Below are 17,418 nucleotides of genomic sequence, written 5' to 3' on the forward strand. Positions count from 1 at the left end.
GTTCGTCGCAGGATAGATAACGGACCGTCGCCACAAAAGTAAAATAAAGGTATGGCTTTCCGGATTTCCTAGTTTGGTAAAAGATCACTGAGTTCAACATCTCCTACCAGCTTAATTTGCGGCTCTCTCGTCTTGGCAAACAACAGTACAGAAACTACAAAAAATGCTGAATATACATAACTTTAGAAACTTACGATCCTAAATTGCATGGAACATCGACAGATAATCCTGGAATGAAACACTTTCGTACAGTTTATTTTATAAGTTAATGTTAATTTATTGGTTTGCATTGGTTCTAGCACTGATCATGCTCTGCTCACTGAACCATTCAATTTACATATAACTAATTTGTATTAAAGAAAAAAAGAGCTACAATATTATCGATCGATACGCTTTTAAAATATATTTTAAAAAAATATATCTCAAATGGTGCGACGTTTTTCATGCCGTCGATGCGATTTTATCGAGAACGAAAAAAATTTATAGCCCTAATGAAGTGAACGGATCGTCAATCTTGTGCAATTTTATTTCTCCATAAATGACATTCTCGAATTGATCAGTAGATGCTGCTAGAATGTGTTATCGCAGTTCAATATAATACTACCTTTTATACATCGTTATTCATCCAAATACAAATACAAATATAATATGATACATAGTTACGGAAAAAACAGAAAATGATAGAGCACTAAGTTTACTAGTTTGATGCATGCCGTTGACAGTATTTCTATAACGTTGATTCAATAAACGTAAAAAAGATATCTGACTTTTGATGCTAAATATATAATCTACACCTTTTTGCTATGCGCTTGACCGATTTTGTCAATTCTCCTCTGCTGCTGCTTACCCATGACTTTGTCATATCGAATGCGAACATTCAAATCTGGTTCATTCTATCTTCCAACTAAAATGCGGGAAACATATCCCAATCAAGCGTGAAGCGACCTACTGTAGTTAGAATCTTATTTAAAATCATTCTTTTAAGTTTTGTGTCAGGCTTGGTGCGTTCTTTTGTTTTCGACTGTGCTCTTGTCGACTGTACCGCCTTAGCCAAGCAGAATTCGAACCTTTTATTTTAATTCTGCTTAGCAGAAGTATGTTAGTCAAAGAAGGAAAATCAAGGAAAAAAGAGTGTGCCAAGCCTGGTTTTGTGTTACTTTATCTATTCACTTTTAATTTCGTCGTATTTTAAACACAATAAGCCTATACTAGCAGACAAGTTTGCATTATTTCAAAATAGTGAATGAAGGAAACAGGACGTTTGAATGGGACAACTTAATCCACCTTCACCACACTGTAAATCTTCCGAATGAACCAGAAGCACGCGAAGAATCCTATCGATCCAGTCAGCAGGAAAAAGAGAAATACCATAATCAAGGTGTAGCCGAAATACAGGAAAGTAGAGGCTGCATCTTCGATCTGAAGTTTGGTTGCAAAATAATGACAACAGTATATGAACAGGTAAACCGCTGTGAATCCAGACGTCAGGAACGATCGCCACCACCAGTGATAATCTTCGGCACACAGGTGGAAATAGCACAGCAGGATCGTTGTCTCCGAACAGGTGATGACCAAAATCACGAATACCAAAAACAGAAAGCCGAACATGTAATACATCTGGCTAGACCACAGCGAGTTCAAAATGAAGAATAGCTGAATGAAAATACAACCGAACGGAAGTACGCCGCCCATAATGATGCCCGGTATCGGCTGAGTGTAGATTGATTGATCTGGAATTTGGCGCGGAATTTGGTTGGTGCGTACTGGGTGCTCAAGTGACTGAAATTGTCGAGGAAAATACACATGTCAAAACATTTTTAGCATATTATGTTCTGCGTTTGTAATACTCACCCTTTTTCTGAACCCAAAATAGGCACCAACAAACGTTAGCGGTACAGAAACACCAAACCACAGGGCTAGCAGTGCCACTAATGTAGAGAATGGGACAGCACCCGAACTACCTTTACTCCATAATATAAGATTCATTACGAAGAAAAGTCCAAACACGATCCTGCGAATACGAAACAATGTAAGTTGAATAATCAACTGATGATAAAAGAATTATATTTTACCCAGGGCTCAACATCGAAGTCAACAGCACGTTGCTCTTCCATTTGATTCCACCGAAGCTCTTATATATGCGTGCCGATACATATCCGGCTGGAGTTCCAAGCAATACAAACAGTACCATGGCACACGTCATCAAAGCTCCTCGATTAGCCGGCGAAAGGAAGCCCAGACAGGCAAAGGCCAGTGTTACCAGTGTCATACAGAAAACCTGAACGCCGGAGCCCAGAAGAACGGACAGCAACATTCCTTTACGCGGAGGTCGAAACACATCACCATGAACAAGCTTCCAGCCAAATTCTTCCTGAGCATCCTCACCGCAATCCATCTGATTGTAACGAGCGATATCTTTGTGCAGTGTTCTTAGCATGATCATCGCCACCATGCCGGACAAAAACAGGACTATTACGAGCGAGTTTAAGATGCTAAACCATTGGATGTTAGTGTGAGGCATTGATTCTAGAATGTAATCCCACCGGGAGGACCATTTGATCGTGTTGTTTTGCACAAAACGAACCGAGTAGGTGTAGGTGATGTTCATCTTTTGACCATTTGGCAAAGCGCCGGACGCAATTTCCAGCGGTTCCTTGCTGGTACAATCTAGTTGATCTGGATTTTTATGATTGATCGATGAAGGAACAACCTTAACTGAGATGATACGACCTCCGTTCTGCTTGAACGCAACGCCCCACTCTTCTGTAGCTCCACTGTGATAGGTGACTGTCAGATCTACGTGGTTAAACGGATAGTAGTACCCGGCGCGGTTGTAGCTTGGGTTAACTAAACAACCTTCATCGCCATCTGGGTGGCGTCTAACGAGGCATCCCATCGGGAAACCTGTGCTACAATATTGCCGATCATTGTCCAGCGGATAGCACCATGTTACTGGCATGTTGTCTACGATCCAATGGTGCTGATAGTTCAAACTCATGCCCTTCTTCAGAATCATCAGTCGGCGATCGCTGTCCGGATCGCCGCCCACATAGTACTTTGTGCAGACCTTTTCACATGATTTCTTGTCGAGAAATTCGATTTTGTACGGTCCGGGACGAATGCGCTCTCCAAACACCACCTGGCCGAGGTTCTCCACCGGCGAATTGGCTTCATCGATCGGACAAAAATCGAAATGGTGGAACTCATACGGAATGACTGATTCCTCTGTGTTAAGTCGGTTTACGTAGAGGGTAACTTCAGACTGAAAATTGAAGGAAATGAAATTAAATTTGAGCTTTTAAGTTAAGAATTATGTCTTTAAGAAAATCGAAACTATTTACTCAAATTTGATCTACCTAATAGTTTTTGAAAAAAAAGTGTCAAGTAACAAGCAATACAAATTTTTATGTAAAACATATTTTGTGCTATTTACAGTATTTAAGGGTTAACAACCTTCCAAAATGTAGTTTATATATATTGAGGTAATCAATAATAAACTGTAAGAAAAAAAGTGCAATTCAACAAACATGGACATAGCAGGTTTGTTTAATATAAACAAATGAGTTTATAACACCAACTTGACCAACAAAAACAGAACACACGTGTACAAAATATTCTCTGCTATATTTTGGGCAGCTTATCATGAATGGTATGTCGGGCGGAAATCACTTGATTTTTGAATCAAGTTGAACAAGCAACGTATCAAATCATGAAAAAATTATCTTCTTATCGGAATTGAACCATTACTATGTCTATAGGACATAGCTGAATCGTTACGGAACTACTTGAACAGTAGGGTTGATCAGTCTATTATGTTACAAAAAATCGAAATTAGTAAAATTCAAATTTACTGTTTATAAAACTGATTAAATGATTAAGAAAACATTATTAAATCTTATTTCTTCCCTTTTGCAAAATGTAACATAAACGGTAAATCACCCCTTAATTACATTATCATCAAATCTGAGCAAACTGATGAGTTGTCACAACCGCAATTTTATAAAGTAGTAACCGCACCTTAAGAAAATAATAAAAACACAGTTCAACACAACCTATTGTTCTCGGCTTACCTTGCATGATTTCTGCATTTCAGAATGCCGGCAATAGTTGACCGGAGCCAGTCCCGGAAGGTAGAAACCATTCGTTAGACCGCCGCATAACAACAAGAGAAACACCGAACCGGTAAACATCCGGCAGCCTACGGATTCCATTTCTGCTGCTTTCGGTTACCCCGGATACGACGCAATAACGAAAGCAAATAAATTTAAACGAAAATAGCTTAGAATAATTGCACAATTTACGTTTTCTATGCAGTGCAAATTTCTTTGCACTGCTCTTTTGTAGGTAGCCGATGAAATGGATTCCCTCTTGGTGTAACTTGTCACCGTATCTGGAACGGATAAACTACACAAGAGATTTTCTTCCTTTTCCAACAACGCTACCGTAAAATATCGCTTTCTAGAAATAGTTCACAAAATGTCACCACTTTACCGATCACTTGTACTTCCGATTTCAAAGGAATTGTTACATTTCGTTGCAATTTGAAGAATTACGGATTCTTTTCTGCTGGAGAAAAAAGATTTTTTGACATCAGCTTATCGACGTATGCTGCCTTTGCGGTGTCATCGAAAATTAGGCTGCGTCATACAAAAATGGAACACGTCCTTAGATTTGTTAGTCCAGGGGGACGCACAATATCATCAAATCGATTTCAACCTATCCAGCTTTTACGAGCCCAAGTACGAGCCATATCCCGGTCAACCACTCGTGAAATTCCTTTGTAGTTCTTTATGCAAAAATAAAGCTTTGTAACGATGAATCTTTACATTTAATTTTGATTATTGTCAGTTTCCGATGGATTATGACCGTCGCGGTCGAAACCGTCGCCAGAATCGTTCCGACCCTAGAAACATTTTTTTTGATTAGTAGCTTATTCAACCGTTGTATCCAGCTTTTTACGCGCTATAATGGCGGACGCTATAAATTGTATTCGTAATATGCGAACAATCTTTTTGACAATTCTGCATACAGTATCCCCCCGCTAATCCGACACCCAATAATCCGACGACTCAATAGTCCGGATCTCGCTAATCCGGAAAATTCCGAATTAAAACGTATTGTACTTGACTTCTTTCAATCGAACACTACCTTCGTTTGGCTTCTCCGTTAAAGTCAGAATGGCACTCTTTCTAACTAAATGGAAATGGTACACGGTGCTGCTTCTAACTACGTTCACTTTTGCCATGGCTATAATATTTTCATTGCTATTCTCAATAGGCTGATATGCTTGCGCTTATTTCGACACTAACTAAGAATTTCAAAGTATTTTGTTGACGAAATTGAGTATTACCACAAACTATACAGACACCACGCGTAGAACAAAAGGCTAAAAATCCTAGGGACCAGTTTCATTTGCAGTGAGTGAATCTCGTCCCTTGCATATCTCACGTATCTCATGGTTCTCAAACACTATCTATCCCTTTTGCTCTACTAGAAATCAAGAAAATCAGTCGCGCATGAAACTCAGTAACCCGATTTCTTATGTTTTTTTTTCGTCAGTTCATTTGTCTGAAGTTACTGCAATGATTTACAAAAACGACAAGGTAATCAAAAAATAGTAAATTTTGCATAATATAACAATGCAGATTTTTTCATTAGTTTTCAGTAATGCGGTACTACGCAATTTGCGTAGTTTTACTAGATCACAGAAGTCAGATGCCAGATGTATTATAATGAAAATTCATACCTATGGTACATCAATTTCTGGCCAAAAATCACAAGCGAAGTAAAAAGAACCGTGAATCAAAACTAGCTCTTAGTTTCCTATTACACATCAAATTTTCGCGATAAAAGCTTCACTTGTGTTGTGCCGAGTTCGTACAGGTGAAGGATACGTAGGAATGCTTCTAAATACACTTCCGACCACGAAGCATAAAACAAACTCTGGTTGATGTTTATTTCAACGAACGTGCGTGTTAGCTTTTGCAGACCTCAAGAGCTCAAGACCTTTCATTAGATTAAACGCTAATTAGGCTATAGGACCCTAGAAAGCACCCGATTAAATAACGAATATTTGTGAAAAAAAAGAGTTTTTATTTACTAATAAACCAATTTTTATAAACTATAGGACTTGTGTTAAACAAAAATTTAACATTAAACTTTTATTATTCAGGATTCAACTTATTATAACATAGGTACTAGCGGTACTAACGTGAGACTATTTTCGTCATTTATATACGGATAAAGTATCCATCAAATGCGGTTGATGATCTAAAGGTGCGTTTAGAGTGGGCAAGATCAAGTTTTAATATATATGGGTGCACCGCTCGGTCCTCCAAATATGCTCACAAAGTGCTACATACTTTGTTTTTCCAACCGCTAGAACATTCAGCAAGTATGCATTCTAGTACCATTATTACATACAGCTTTATAATTTGCCGTACCTCATTAGCTGCAGGGATATGTTGCAATTCGAGCACTCGATTGGCTAGACTCAATAAGGACCCAGTGACATGTCAAATTCCTGTTCACAGCCTCCCCGTTATACATAGTCAGTTTCGTGCACGGATAACATCAAGAACAATCGCATTGACGCAAGTTCCTGCGAAAGTACTGATAGTGCCAAACGTCTACCGACAACTTGCTGACGAACCTGACAACGGGAAGCCGGCTAACGCAGGATATTCTTCGTTCGAGAAATACTCTATGCGTTTTAGGGAATTCAGTAACAGAAGACTTTCTGAAAACATTTCAGTGAGTTCGGCGAAAATTTTAAACATTTTATGAACAGATTTCGGTGTTCGTTGCGTTATCGACGAATTGCATGGCAAATCCTACTACAGTACTGAAAACGAAAATTGAATACTTTTTATAACAGATTCAATTTAAATTTTATGTTTTGAAAACTTACTTTTATTATTATCCTGATCGGCTCTACCGGAATCGTCGACTTGATAGTTGTCACGCAGCCAATAAATTTTGATGATCTTCAATTAGATAGACATCATATCCGTGTCGATACGGTTGACACGGATTTTAACACATAGCAAAACCTGCTCCATGCGTCTCCATTTCTTTGCCAGCGGTCAATGTTTTTTATTTTGCATGGTAACCAATAAAGTTTGTTTAAACGTTACTATGTAACCCGTTAATGAACTTAAAACTGCATTGAAAAGTGAGACACATGAGTACCAGTGAAGGGACCGTGAGTGACTTTCTCACGTCCCTTCTGGTACCTGGAAAAATCGTTCGCGTGTTGTCTGTATAGTTTGTGGTATTACCGCGTATAAAACATAGTTATTGCGTACTTACGACAAATATTTTCAAAAATTTCCGGAGTTGTTTACGTATGGATGTAAACAAAACCACATTTCAAACTCACACTGACGTCAGTTTGACTGTCGGATTATCAAGTCAAAATTCGCTAATCCGGCTATAAATTTGTCGGATTAGCGGGGCGGTACTGTACATCAAAACTGGGCACTCTTCTCCTGTACGGCAGTGTTGCTCTTTCTTTCGTTTACGCAAAAGAAGGAGAGCAATCGTTTTGTTTGCATTTCGCACATTTTTGCTTTCCTTCTTTGGCGTAAACGAAAGAAAGAGCACGGTAGTGTTGCAAGAGAAGAGTGCCAGATTTGATGTATGCAGAGTTGTCAAAAAGATTGTTCGCATATTACGAATACAATTTATAGCATCCACCATTATAGCGTGTAAAAAGCTGGATACAGTTCCAAGCGAAGTGAAAATCGAAGCAAGTGAAAAAGCGTGTCTTTTCGCTCGCGGGAAATAAAGACTGCCCAGGTAACCAGTAAGCATTTCCAATGCGATTTAAATGCAAGCCAATAAGCATTTAAGTTGCCTTAAATGCTACTTAAATGCTATTTTGGCAAAACATGCGGCTACTTTACTGCTAGCCCTCTTATAGTGCTGACAATGCTTATTTGCAGCTAGTTACCGACAAGAAGAATTTAAATAGAATTGTGGATGCCAATTTACAACTGTTCTGCAGTCAAAAGGCTGATAAACAGCAACCTGCAGTATAAAACGCCAGGGATGCTAATAAACGATTGATTTACTGCTTATACTAATGCTTATTGGTTACCTGGGTGTGGATCTCCTCATAATTTTATGAGCTTTCGGTTTACAGTTCATGCGAAGTGAATTGAAGGGTTTACAGTTCGAGCGAAGTGAAAATAAATTTAAAGCCAATGCGGTATTTACAAGTGAGGCAATTGTGCTGCAGTAATTAAGTGCAGCGCAAAATATTTTCAACCGAAAAACCAGTAATAACGGTCAGGCGTGACGTCCAATTCTACAAAAACCCGCTTTGCTCGTTGCAGTATGTTTTTGGAGTCATGAAGTTTTTTTTTGCCAATATTAATAAATAGTTTCCTTTTCCACACCTCTACACACTCATTGGCTTGAAACGTCAAGTTTTCGCTAGCTGCAGCCTTGTTCACGAGCGTATTAGAGTAGTCACTCTAATATATAGTCATATATAGAGTGGCGACAATGTCAAAATTGGAATGATAATTATCTGTCAATGTCATTCCAATCGAGCAGACGGCCAATCAAACGCGTATGCAGGAAAGAGAAAGAAAATAAGCTTTGCTAAGAGCATTGCATACTTTTGGGATGACATGTCGCCACTCTGTATGTAGTCACTCTAGAGCGTATAAGTGAAAAAGATGTCATCCACAATCTTTAATTTCGGTGGCTCACGTTTGTTTACAGTTCCGTGTGAAGTGAAATCACGGGGCGAATCACTTCAAATTTATTAAATATATTAAATATATTTATGCATATTTACATACTTTTCGCCGGGAGCTAAATATATTTACCGGTATTGGCCTTGCCAGCGTTGCTGATATTGTTCAGGGTTTTGCGTGAGAAAAAAAAGATAGGGAAGTATTTTTGCTTTTGTCAACACTCACGCGTTGACAGTTCGGCACGAGATTTCCTGTAAGTGCGAGCAGCCTACGAAATCTCTTTCAACGCTGGCAAGGCCAATTTATGAATATTTTACGAAAGTTTCCACCTTTTTCATATCGATCTTAAGCTGTCAAGTCCCATATAACCACCCCATCGGCAGGCAACCATGTTTTCGCTGCTAACACCACGTGTGTACGAAAATGTGATAGCATTTCACCACTGCGTTTCACTCAATTGCCAGCAGTCTGATTTGGGCCCGCTGTCAAATTTTGAGTCCGCGATATCCTAACGCTGTCACTCACTGCAGCTCGATATAGAGATGCCAATATGGTGGTTTTGACTCTTAGAAATGATACCCATATAAAACTTTCTTTATTAAAGCCTCTAACTACTGTAAAAATGAATAACTAAAATACGTATTTTTCAACCCGTCATTTCTCGGATGTATTACATGCCTTTTTGTACCAGTGTCCTCTATTTTCACCACTTCGAAACAGTTTGTGCCACTCTTTACTCTTGTGGCAAGCAACACACGAAACGAAAAAGAAGGTATTGCGCTCTTCACACTCAATTGGACTGCACAGTTATAAAGTGCAACCTTCAAAACTGTGATGAAAAGTGTGCTACTGATAATATCGCTAGTAGTCTTATATCGATAATATCATCAAACTTTATCATCAGGGAAGAATATCGAAAATTGGAGGGTTTAAAGTGAAACCTTCTTCTTGGCTTGTTATTATTTTAACATTTTTGTTCTATTTCTTACGTATTTTTGATTATACTATCATATTATCGTTAGTAATTATTAACGATAAAAAACTTTATCAATAATCGTTATAGATTTTGATCGGCATTTCCCATCATTACAACTCTCCCATCTGAGCTGACATTTGATTTAGCAGTGGCGCCAATACCAGTTGTAGGAAAAGCAAATAGTATTTAATTTTCCATTTATTTTATATATGCTGCATATTTGTTCAAGTTATGAATTATGTGCGGAATTATGTATTTAGTAACTATTTTTATATTATTCTTAGCGTCGATAACAACTCTACGTAAGCATTAGAATTCAAATAGGAATCAACCTAGATTCATGGAGTTTTCAAACGAAATTTTGGCAACTTTTCTCACCTACAAAATGTGTGACTGAACAAGTGTGTTCAAAATCCAACTTTCAATGCAAAGGGCAATAATCATTAGCTTTCCATTCGCTTTGTCTTTTTCGCTCAACCGCTAATACACATATGTCAAAATCTGTCGTGCAATGCTGCCAGAAAATCTGAAAATTTTGATAAACAGTGCAGCCGAAACGAATTTTTTAAAACTTAACATTCGTGATTTGGTGAAAAGAAACTCAACATTCTTGCAATTTGCATTGTTTAAAAAATCGTAGTAAATTCCATGATGTATAGAGCATGGTGAAACGCTAATGACCAACAGTAGGCGAAGTGGAGTAAAAGCTTTTGTTGTGCAGGGCAAGGGACGGCACGATGCTCTGTGACGTAGGAAGTTTGCAGCTTTTTCTCGTTGCTTTGGTTTTATTAACAACACCCATAGCAACAAATGTTTGTTACAAATTGTTTGCTATCTGCTAAAAGGAATCACTTGCTTGTGATCGATGACAAAATATTTGTTTGGTTTTACGAAAACCAAAATGAAGGTAAGTAATACTGTAATAATATTTATAAGCGGTTCTAATGTATTCTTTTCAGCTGCAAATTCACCCAAATACCGGCGAACCAACACGCATTCTTTTTCCAAACGGACGTTAATCATTCGGCACTGGAGAATTTCATCCAGTTCATGGTGATGAGGTGAATGAAAGCAAGTTGCTCATCCTGCATTTATCAGTACAGCGGAAGTGCTGCTAAATATAAAGGAATGGCAGAAACGGGAGAAAGCGCATCTGCGAATCCGTCGCCTGCCAATGAAACTTTTTACCTGTCTTATAGTGGGATCACGACTATTAGCTCGAATGCGTAAACTCCAAGGTTAAAACCACTGCAGCGGAGTTGAATTCATTTGTACAAGCTCGATTTGCATGATGGTACGAAAAAGTAGTAAAAATCACCGTTACCTTTATCCCTGTCCCCTGTAGTGAAGTGATCGTCCACACAAGTGCAGCGCCATAGCAAGTGCATGCAAATTTTACAAACGCACCCGTCAAAGAAATGAACGCTTCACCAAGGAACCTCCTCTATCACACCGCAAAGGCGCAAACGGCTCAGATCCAAGAACATGATAAATTGTCAGATCCTCTACAGGCTGCCGTTGAGTCAGCATCCCAAACTCAAACCGTTCAAATTGTCACGCAAATCATCCCCCAAACATAGAAACTATCGTCGGAACCGTACTATGTAGAGGTGCCTATTGAAACAATCAACTCTAAAGCCGGGCCCGAATACGCTGATACCTCGGAGGCGAGAAAAGCGTATAAAAATGGACAATGAACAAGAAGCAGATGCTTCGGTTCATTACTTTCAAGAAAAAACCTGTTTATGAAAAACTTACATTATACATTATTATTAAATGATACATAAATAGAAATATGATTTTTGATTTTGAAATAAATACTTTGCTTTAACTCTGATAGTTACGCTATGACAAGAACGTCATCATCAGAAAAGCGCCCTCCGCCTGCCTTGATGTTGTTGTATATATAACACGAGCACGTGTTTTAGACTGTAAGCTTTTGTAAAAAAGATGCCTACGTCACAGACTTTTATAGCTTTTTTCAATATGACTGCTTCTGCTTTTCGGCATATCGTTTCACCATGCTCTATACACCATGGTAAATTCTAGAGTCAACGAAAAAAATATATTTTTGCACCATTGTCACTCCGAGTGACTCACTCGTATTGGGAGTACTTTCGAGAAAAAATAAGAAAAGAAGGAGTGTGATCTGACGGAAAACCTCTATTATTGTAAACCCTAGAGTGACTATATACAGAGTGGCGACAATGTCAAAATTGGAATGATAATTATCTGTCAGTGTCATTCCAATCGAGCAGACGACCTATTCAACGCGTATGCAGGAAAGAGAAAGAAAAGCCTTGAAAAAACCGCATTGCATACATTTGGGATGACTTGTCGCCACTCTGTATACAGTCACTCTAGTAAACCCAACTGTTTAACCACAGACAAACAGACGAGACACTCGCGTTGATTCCATCGTCCAAACAAAAACCACTCATTTTTCAAAAAAGCATGTTTCGCAACATGACCACACCGCAGCGCGCGAGTGTTACTTCGAGTTTTCAGTATAAAACCATACAAATGTAAAAGCCCTACAGCATAAAACCCTGCAAATGCAGGCTACTCCGCGACATGCATAACAGAGGGTGCTGGTGTGCAACCAAAATGTGTAGGACGATGGTTTTTAAAGGATTTTCTTGTATGTGTCATGTCAGTTCGTCAGTGGTTTAACATAAGCACATAAGCAAAACATAAGGTTCCTTTTATTCACACGAATTTCACTACAGTGATTTACACTTCCGCGAGCAGTGTTTGTGTCTTTTTCGTTTTTTGTAAACACAATTTTAACACTTGTAGGTCATAAGTGCTGGTTTCTTTTCTGAAGATGATTCTCCCAAAATACAATGGGCACACCAGCGTCACTACTTGTCTATGGACAATGTCTGTTACACTAACTGAAATTTTTCTTCCCCGTGTATGATTGGAGCACGTTCGCAGAGCCCTTTCCTGTTTGCTATCACCGTACGCAGCCATGCTGTCACCAATGACAACTGATCTACTTCCGCCTGTTTACTTTCCTTCTCTTTTCCAACATCTACGATTGAAGATACTGCACGCATTTCGTTGCAGCTCCTAATTCAATCAATTTTAGGAATAATTTATTAAAATGGTTAGTTTATTTTTGTATTGCCCTTTCCAACAAGTAAAAGCGATGTTTTAAAATCAAAGTTGTGGCTGTTGAACGTGTAAATAATTGAAAAAATTAAGTTTTTTGGTGGGCTGGTCTGGTCTGGTTTCAGCGAAACCTTTATTTGTGTGTGCTTGGTGTATGTGTGGCATAGGTTATGATTACATGGGGGAGAGAAATCCCGAATGTCAACAATGCAGTATAGTTTCCGAGTTCTAATCGTTCAATATTATTTTTCTGTATTCTTTCCGGATCCAACTTTAGGCTAAGCGTACCAGGAAAGTCGGAATCGTCGGTAAATATGGCACCCGTTATGGTGCATCGTTGCGTAAAATGGTGAAGAAGATGGAAATCACCCAACACGCAAAGTACACCTGCACTTTCTGCGGAAAGGTAAGTCTTGTCTTGCCGTATGTCGTTTTCTTATTTGCAATTAATATGACAAGTTTGCTTGTGGCATGTTAAATATCAACAAATGTCAAGGTATTAATATTCAAAATTTCATTGTTTCAGGATGCCATGAAGCGATCCTGCGTAGGAATCTGGTCCTGCAAGCGGTGCAAGCGGGTTGTCGCTGGCGGAGCCTGGGTTTACTCTACGACCGCAGCTGCCTCTGTGCGATCTGCTGTTCGTCGTCTGCGTGAACTGTAAAAACTTATGCTGATGCCCAGAAAGTTTTAATTTCCTGTACAATAAGTGCGAACACAGCTTGGCCTGTGGTACGGTGGAACCGTTTGGAGAGCAAGAAATAAACTGATCGGATACATCTGGAAGGTGATTTGCTGCATTTTCAATTGACTTGAGGGAAAGAAAGCTTTAGAATTGCTTGCTGCTTATGCCTAATTAACATAGACCATAGGTGTGGTACCTTTTTAAGCACATTCTGTAAAATCGGCAATATTCTATTGTCTATTGTCATTACTATTGCATATGAAATTGATAAGTACGAAGAAATTCACCATACATTTGCCTCACGATTTTCAAATTTCAAGGCAGGTCTTCAATCATGATGGCAGAAAACGTCTCAATCCAACATCCTCATTCTATATTCCGACTGAACTTAGTTTTGTTCACCATATTTCGAACAAGTTGTTTTGCCCAAGCCTTGGTTAATTTTGGTTGACTGGAGAAAATGATTCACTTTCATTCGACAAACCAATGCGATCCTTCGGAAATTAAAATAAGGCTGAAAGTTGGAGTAATCCAGTATAGATTTCGTAGGTGACGTTGCTTACGTATAAGTAACACTGAAAGGTTGGAGATCGATTAGTCATCGCATAGCCAAGGGTGTATCAATCAGCCTTATGTATTCCGACGGACGGACTTGGCACGCTCTTTGTCTTTTTGCTTCGATTTTGTTCTTTTGACAACCTCGCAGCCTTATTCTGTATTCCAACGGATTTTAATTTCGTTCGAAATATTTTGCAGAAGTTCTACCCATTTCATTTTACTTGCGGTATAGATACCGTCATTCACTTTCTTTCGAAAATCTAACAGTCTCAATAAATACACAATAGAGATGCTTTTGAATTTCCTCGAACACCAGCTGAACGAGTATCGTCCTCGACAGTGCATATCAGTGTACCGGGTCTGCCCTGGCTGAAGTCTACGCAAAAAAACTGGGCTTAAATCTTTCTAAGACTTGAGCTTTCTTTATCGACAGACTTCCCAGCCGGCTATTAGAGTACAAGACAATTACGGGACTACTGTGTTACCTGACTCACTGCGCATAGCGTTGTATTCGCGGTATCGTGTTGGTTCGAAAGGTTTCGAAAAATATCGCCCTTGTATCGAAAATATCGTTGATTTTGATCACTAAAAATAACGTACTTAAACGTTATATTGCAAGTACTAGTAGTACGCAATAATTGTATTGTGAAACTGAATTGTTATTTATGCAACTTTTTACAAGTTAAATGCAATAACAAAAGCACAACTTATAAAAAATCGGTTGTTATCGATATTAGCTGCATATGCGTTATAAACGAATAAAACGCATGGTGACGTTTTATTTCAATAACACGCATATTCGCAGTGAGTCAGGTAAAACAGTAGAGCAACAATTCCACTAACTAGCAGCACCGTCTAGTCGAGATTTGGACATACCATTGTTAGACCAGCATTGTACCTCGAAACTAACTGAAGTCTACGCTCTCTTCCTAGTTCTCTGTTGAAAACAGTTTTGGCTACTTTTTTATCGGATATTCTAGCCACGTGCCCAGCCCATCGCCGCCCACATTGTACTACCTTCACTTTATCAGCATATTTTTAATGGAGAATCCGGGGCAAGATGAGCACCCTTAGCTCAGTTTAAGTTTTTGTTACGTAAAGCTCGGTTAATCTCCAGCTAACCGTTGTTAAATAGTTGTTCTATTATACATCTAGCACTCCATCGAAAGCCCTAGATGCAAATCTCAATCTGCTGCCTTTGCATGAATTCGTACAAATAGAAGCGAAAAAAGTGCTCTATAAGGCTTAATAGGTTCAAGCATATTTCGGATCTTTCTGGTCACATGAATATTCAGAAACTTTTCAAAATAGGGCCCGTGTTAAGTATGAACGGAGATTGGATGAATCCGAAGGATAACTTGATACTTACCACAAGGTGTGTGAAACGCTCCGACTGGGAGAGGGGAGTTCCTATGGTTCGTCAAGGCTCAACGATATTTTTACCTTCTTCTTCTTCAGCAGCATAGAGCCGGGGTGGCTCGTGCTGTTTCAAGCACTCGTCTACATTCAACTCGGTCTTGATTGGGCCACTCGTCGCCAGTTTCCTAGTCGTCTCAGAAGTCGCAAATCGCTTTCGACCTGGTCAAGCCATCGTGCACGTTGGGCCCCCCTGTTCCTGTCGCAATTCATACGCCTCCGCCACTCTCCGCTTTCAGTTTGTACTGCGCCAAATATCGTCTGCAGCCCTTTCCGCTCGAACATGGTAAGGGCGCGTATGTCCTCCGTAAGCAGTGTCACGGCTTCAAGTCCATAAAAAACTACCGGTCTCAAGAGTTTTGTACATTGTTAGCTTCGTGTGGCGGCGTACGCTTCCTGATCGTAGCGTTTTACGAAGGGCAAAGTAGGCCCGATTTCCCGCTTGGATGCGCCGCTGGATATCCTTACTAGTGTTGTTGTCGGCGGTCACCAGCGATCCCAAAGACACTAACTCCTCTACTACTTCTAGTTCGTCGCCGTCAACGGTTACCGTCCGTGGGAGGCACGCGTTTGTTTCATTTGAGCTTCTTCCTTTTATGTGTTTGGTCTTCGACGCATTTATTTTTAGCCCAATTCTCCTAGACTCCGCTTTCATTCTGGCGTAGATTGTCTCCGCCGTCGCAAAGTTCCTGGCTATGATATCGAAGTCATCTGCAAAGCCTAGAAGTTGGCTACCCTTGGTAAAAATCGTGCCTCTCGTTTCAATGCCCGCTCGCACCTTGTCTCAACCCTCGCCGCGTCTCGAAGGGACTCGGGAGTGTCCCAGAGATGCGTACGAAACACATCACTCGATCCAATGTAGCTCTGATCAGTCGCGTCAGTTTGTCCGGAAAACCGTGTTCGTGTATTATCTGCCATAGCTTGTCTTGATTGACTGTATCGTATGCTGCTTTGAAATCAATAAAGCTGTGATGCGTGGGCACGTTGTACTCCCAAAATCACTGCAAGATCTGTCGGATAGTAAAAATTTGGTCCGTAGTTGCGCGAGCCTCCATGAAACCCGCTTGATAATGCCCTTCGAAACCTTGTGCTATCGGAGACAACCGGCGTAACAGGATCTGGGAAAGTACCTTGTAGGCGGCGTTTACCAACGTAATACCACAATAATTGCAGCAGTCTAGCCGATCACCCTTTTTGTAGATGGGACAAACCACTCCTTCCATCCATTCCTCCGGTAGCTTTTCCTCCTCCCAAATCCTCGAAATAACCCAGTGTAGAGCCTTTGCTAGCATTTCTCCGCTATGTTTATAAAGCTTTGCCGGTAGGCGGTCCTTCCCAGCGGCTTTATTGGTCTTCAGCAGCCCGATTTATCGTTTGACTTCTTGGAGATCAGGCGCTAGGACATTACTGTCTTCCACGGGCGCTCCTAGGTTAATTTCCGTTTGGCCTCCTTCTGCGACTTCGCCATTGAGGTGTTCATCGAAGAACTGCTTCCATCTATCGACCGCCTCGCGCTCGTTTGTAATTAGATTCCCTCCCTCGTTCCTACACATGTTCAGTTTCGGTATGTAGCCCTTCCGAGTTTGGTTCACCTTCTCATAAAACTTGCGCGTGTCATTAGCTTGGAATAGTTGCTCTAATTCTTCACGATTTCTGTCCTCCTTTTGGCGCTTTTTCCTCCTCAGGATCGTGGTCAACTGATTCCTAGCTCGTCGGTATTTGGCCAGGTTCTCTCTAGTGGCAATACTTGGATAATTTTTCCAAGCAGTTTTTTTCCCCTCCACCGCTTGTTGACATTCCCCATCAAAGCAATCATTTTGTGTACTCCGAGGTTCAATACTTAGTGCCTCTCCGATGGTCGAGCGTATTCTGCCCCAACCGTCTTCGAGGTTTGAAGCACCTAACTCCTCGGAAGAAGGCAGTGCCTCATTCAGTACTCGCGCGTAGTTCTCGGCAAC

At 40.1% G+C, this 17,418-nt stretch overlaps 2 protein-coding genes across 3 annotated transcripts; one reads left to right on the forward strand and one right to left on the reverse strand.

The window, feature by feature from the left end:
- Nucleotides 1-253: 253 nt before the first annotated feature.
- On the reverse strand, nt 254-4,594 carry LOC128744656 (transmembrane 9 superfamily member 2). Of its 2 annotated transcripts, none has more exons than XM_053841819.1 (5): nt 4,302-4,594; nt 4,071-4,213; nt 2,073-3,262; nt 1,852-2,011; nt 254-1,779 (listed from the first exon to the last, which is right to left on the reverse strand). In XM_053841819.1, the coding sequence occupies exons 2-5, from the start codon at nt 4,209-4,211 to the stop codon at nt 1,276-1,278; spliced, it is 1,995 nt and encodes a 664-aa protein (XP_053697794.1). In that variant the 5' UTR covers nt 4,212-4,213; nt 4,302-4,594; the 3' UTR covers nt 254-1,275. The 2 variants fall into 2 exon arrangements, with proteins under 2 accessions (XP_053697794.1, XP_053697793.1); XM_053841818.1 differs by having other exon boundaries at nt 4,071-4,216.
- An 8,101-nt stretch (nt 4,595-12,695) lies between these two features.
- LOC128741790 (60S ribosomal protein L37a) lies at nt 12,696-13,592 on the forward strand. The gene is made up of 3 exons (XM_053837833.1): nt 12,696-12,796; nt 13,079-13,207; nt 13,328-13,592. Exons 1-3 carry the CDS (start codon nt 12,794-12,796, stop codon nt 13,463-13,465), a joined length of 270 nt encoding a protein of 89 aa, XP_053693808.1. The 5' UTR covers nt 12,696-12,793; the 3' UTR covers nt 13,466-13,592.
- The last annotated feature ends 3,826 nt before the right edge of the window (nt 13,593-17,418 follow it).

The sequence above is a fragment of the Sabethes cyaneus genome, chromosome 3 (genome assembly GCF_943734655.1).
Source record: "Sabethes cyaneus chromosome 3, idSabCyanKW18_F2, whole genome shotgun sequence".
Lineage (NCBI taxonomy): Eukaryota > Metazoa > Arthropoda > Insecta > Diptera > Culicidae > Sabethes > Sabethes cyaneus.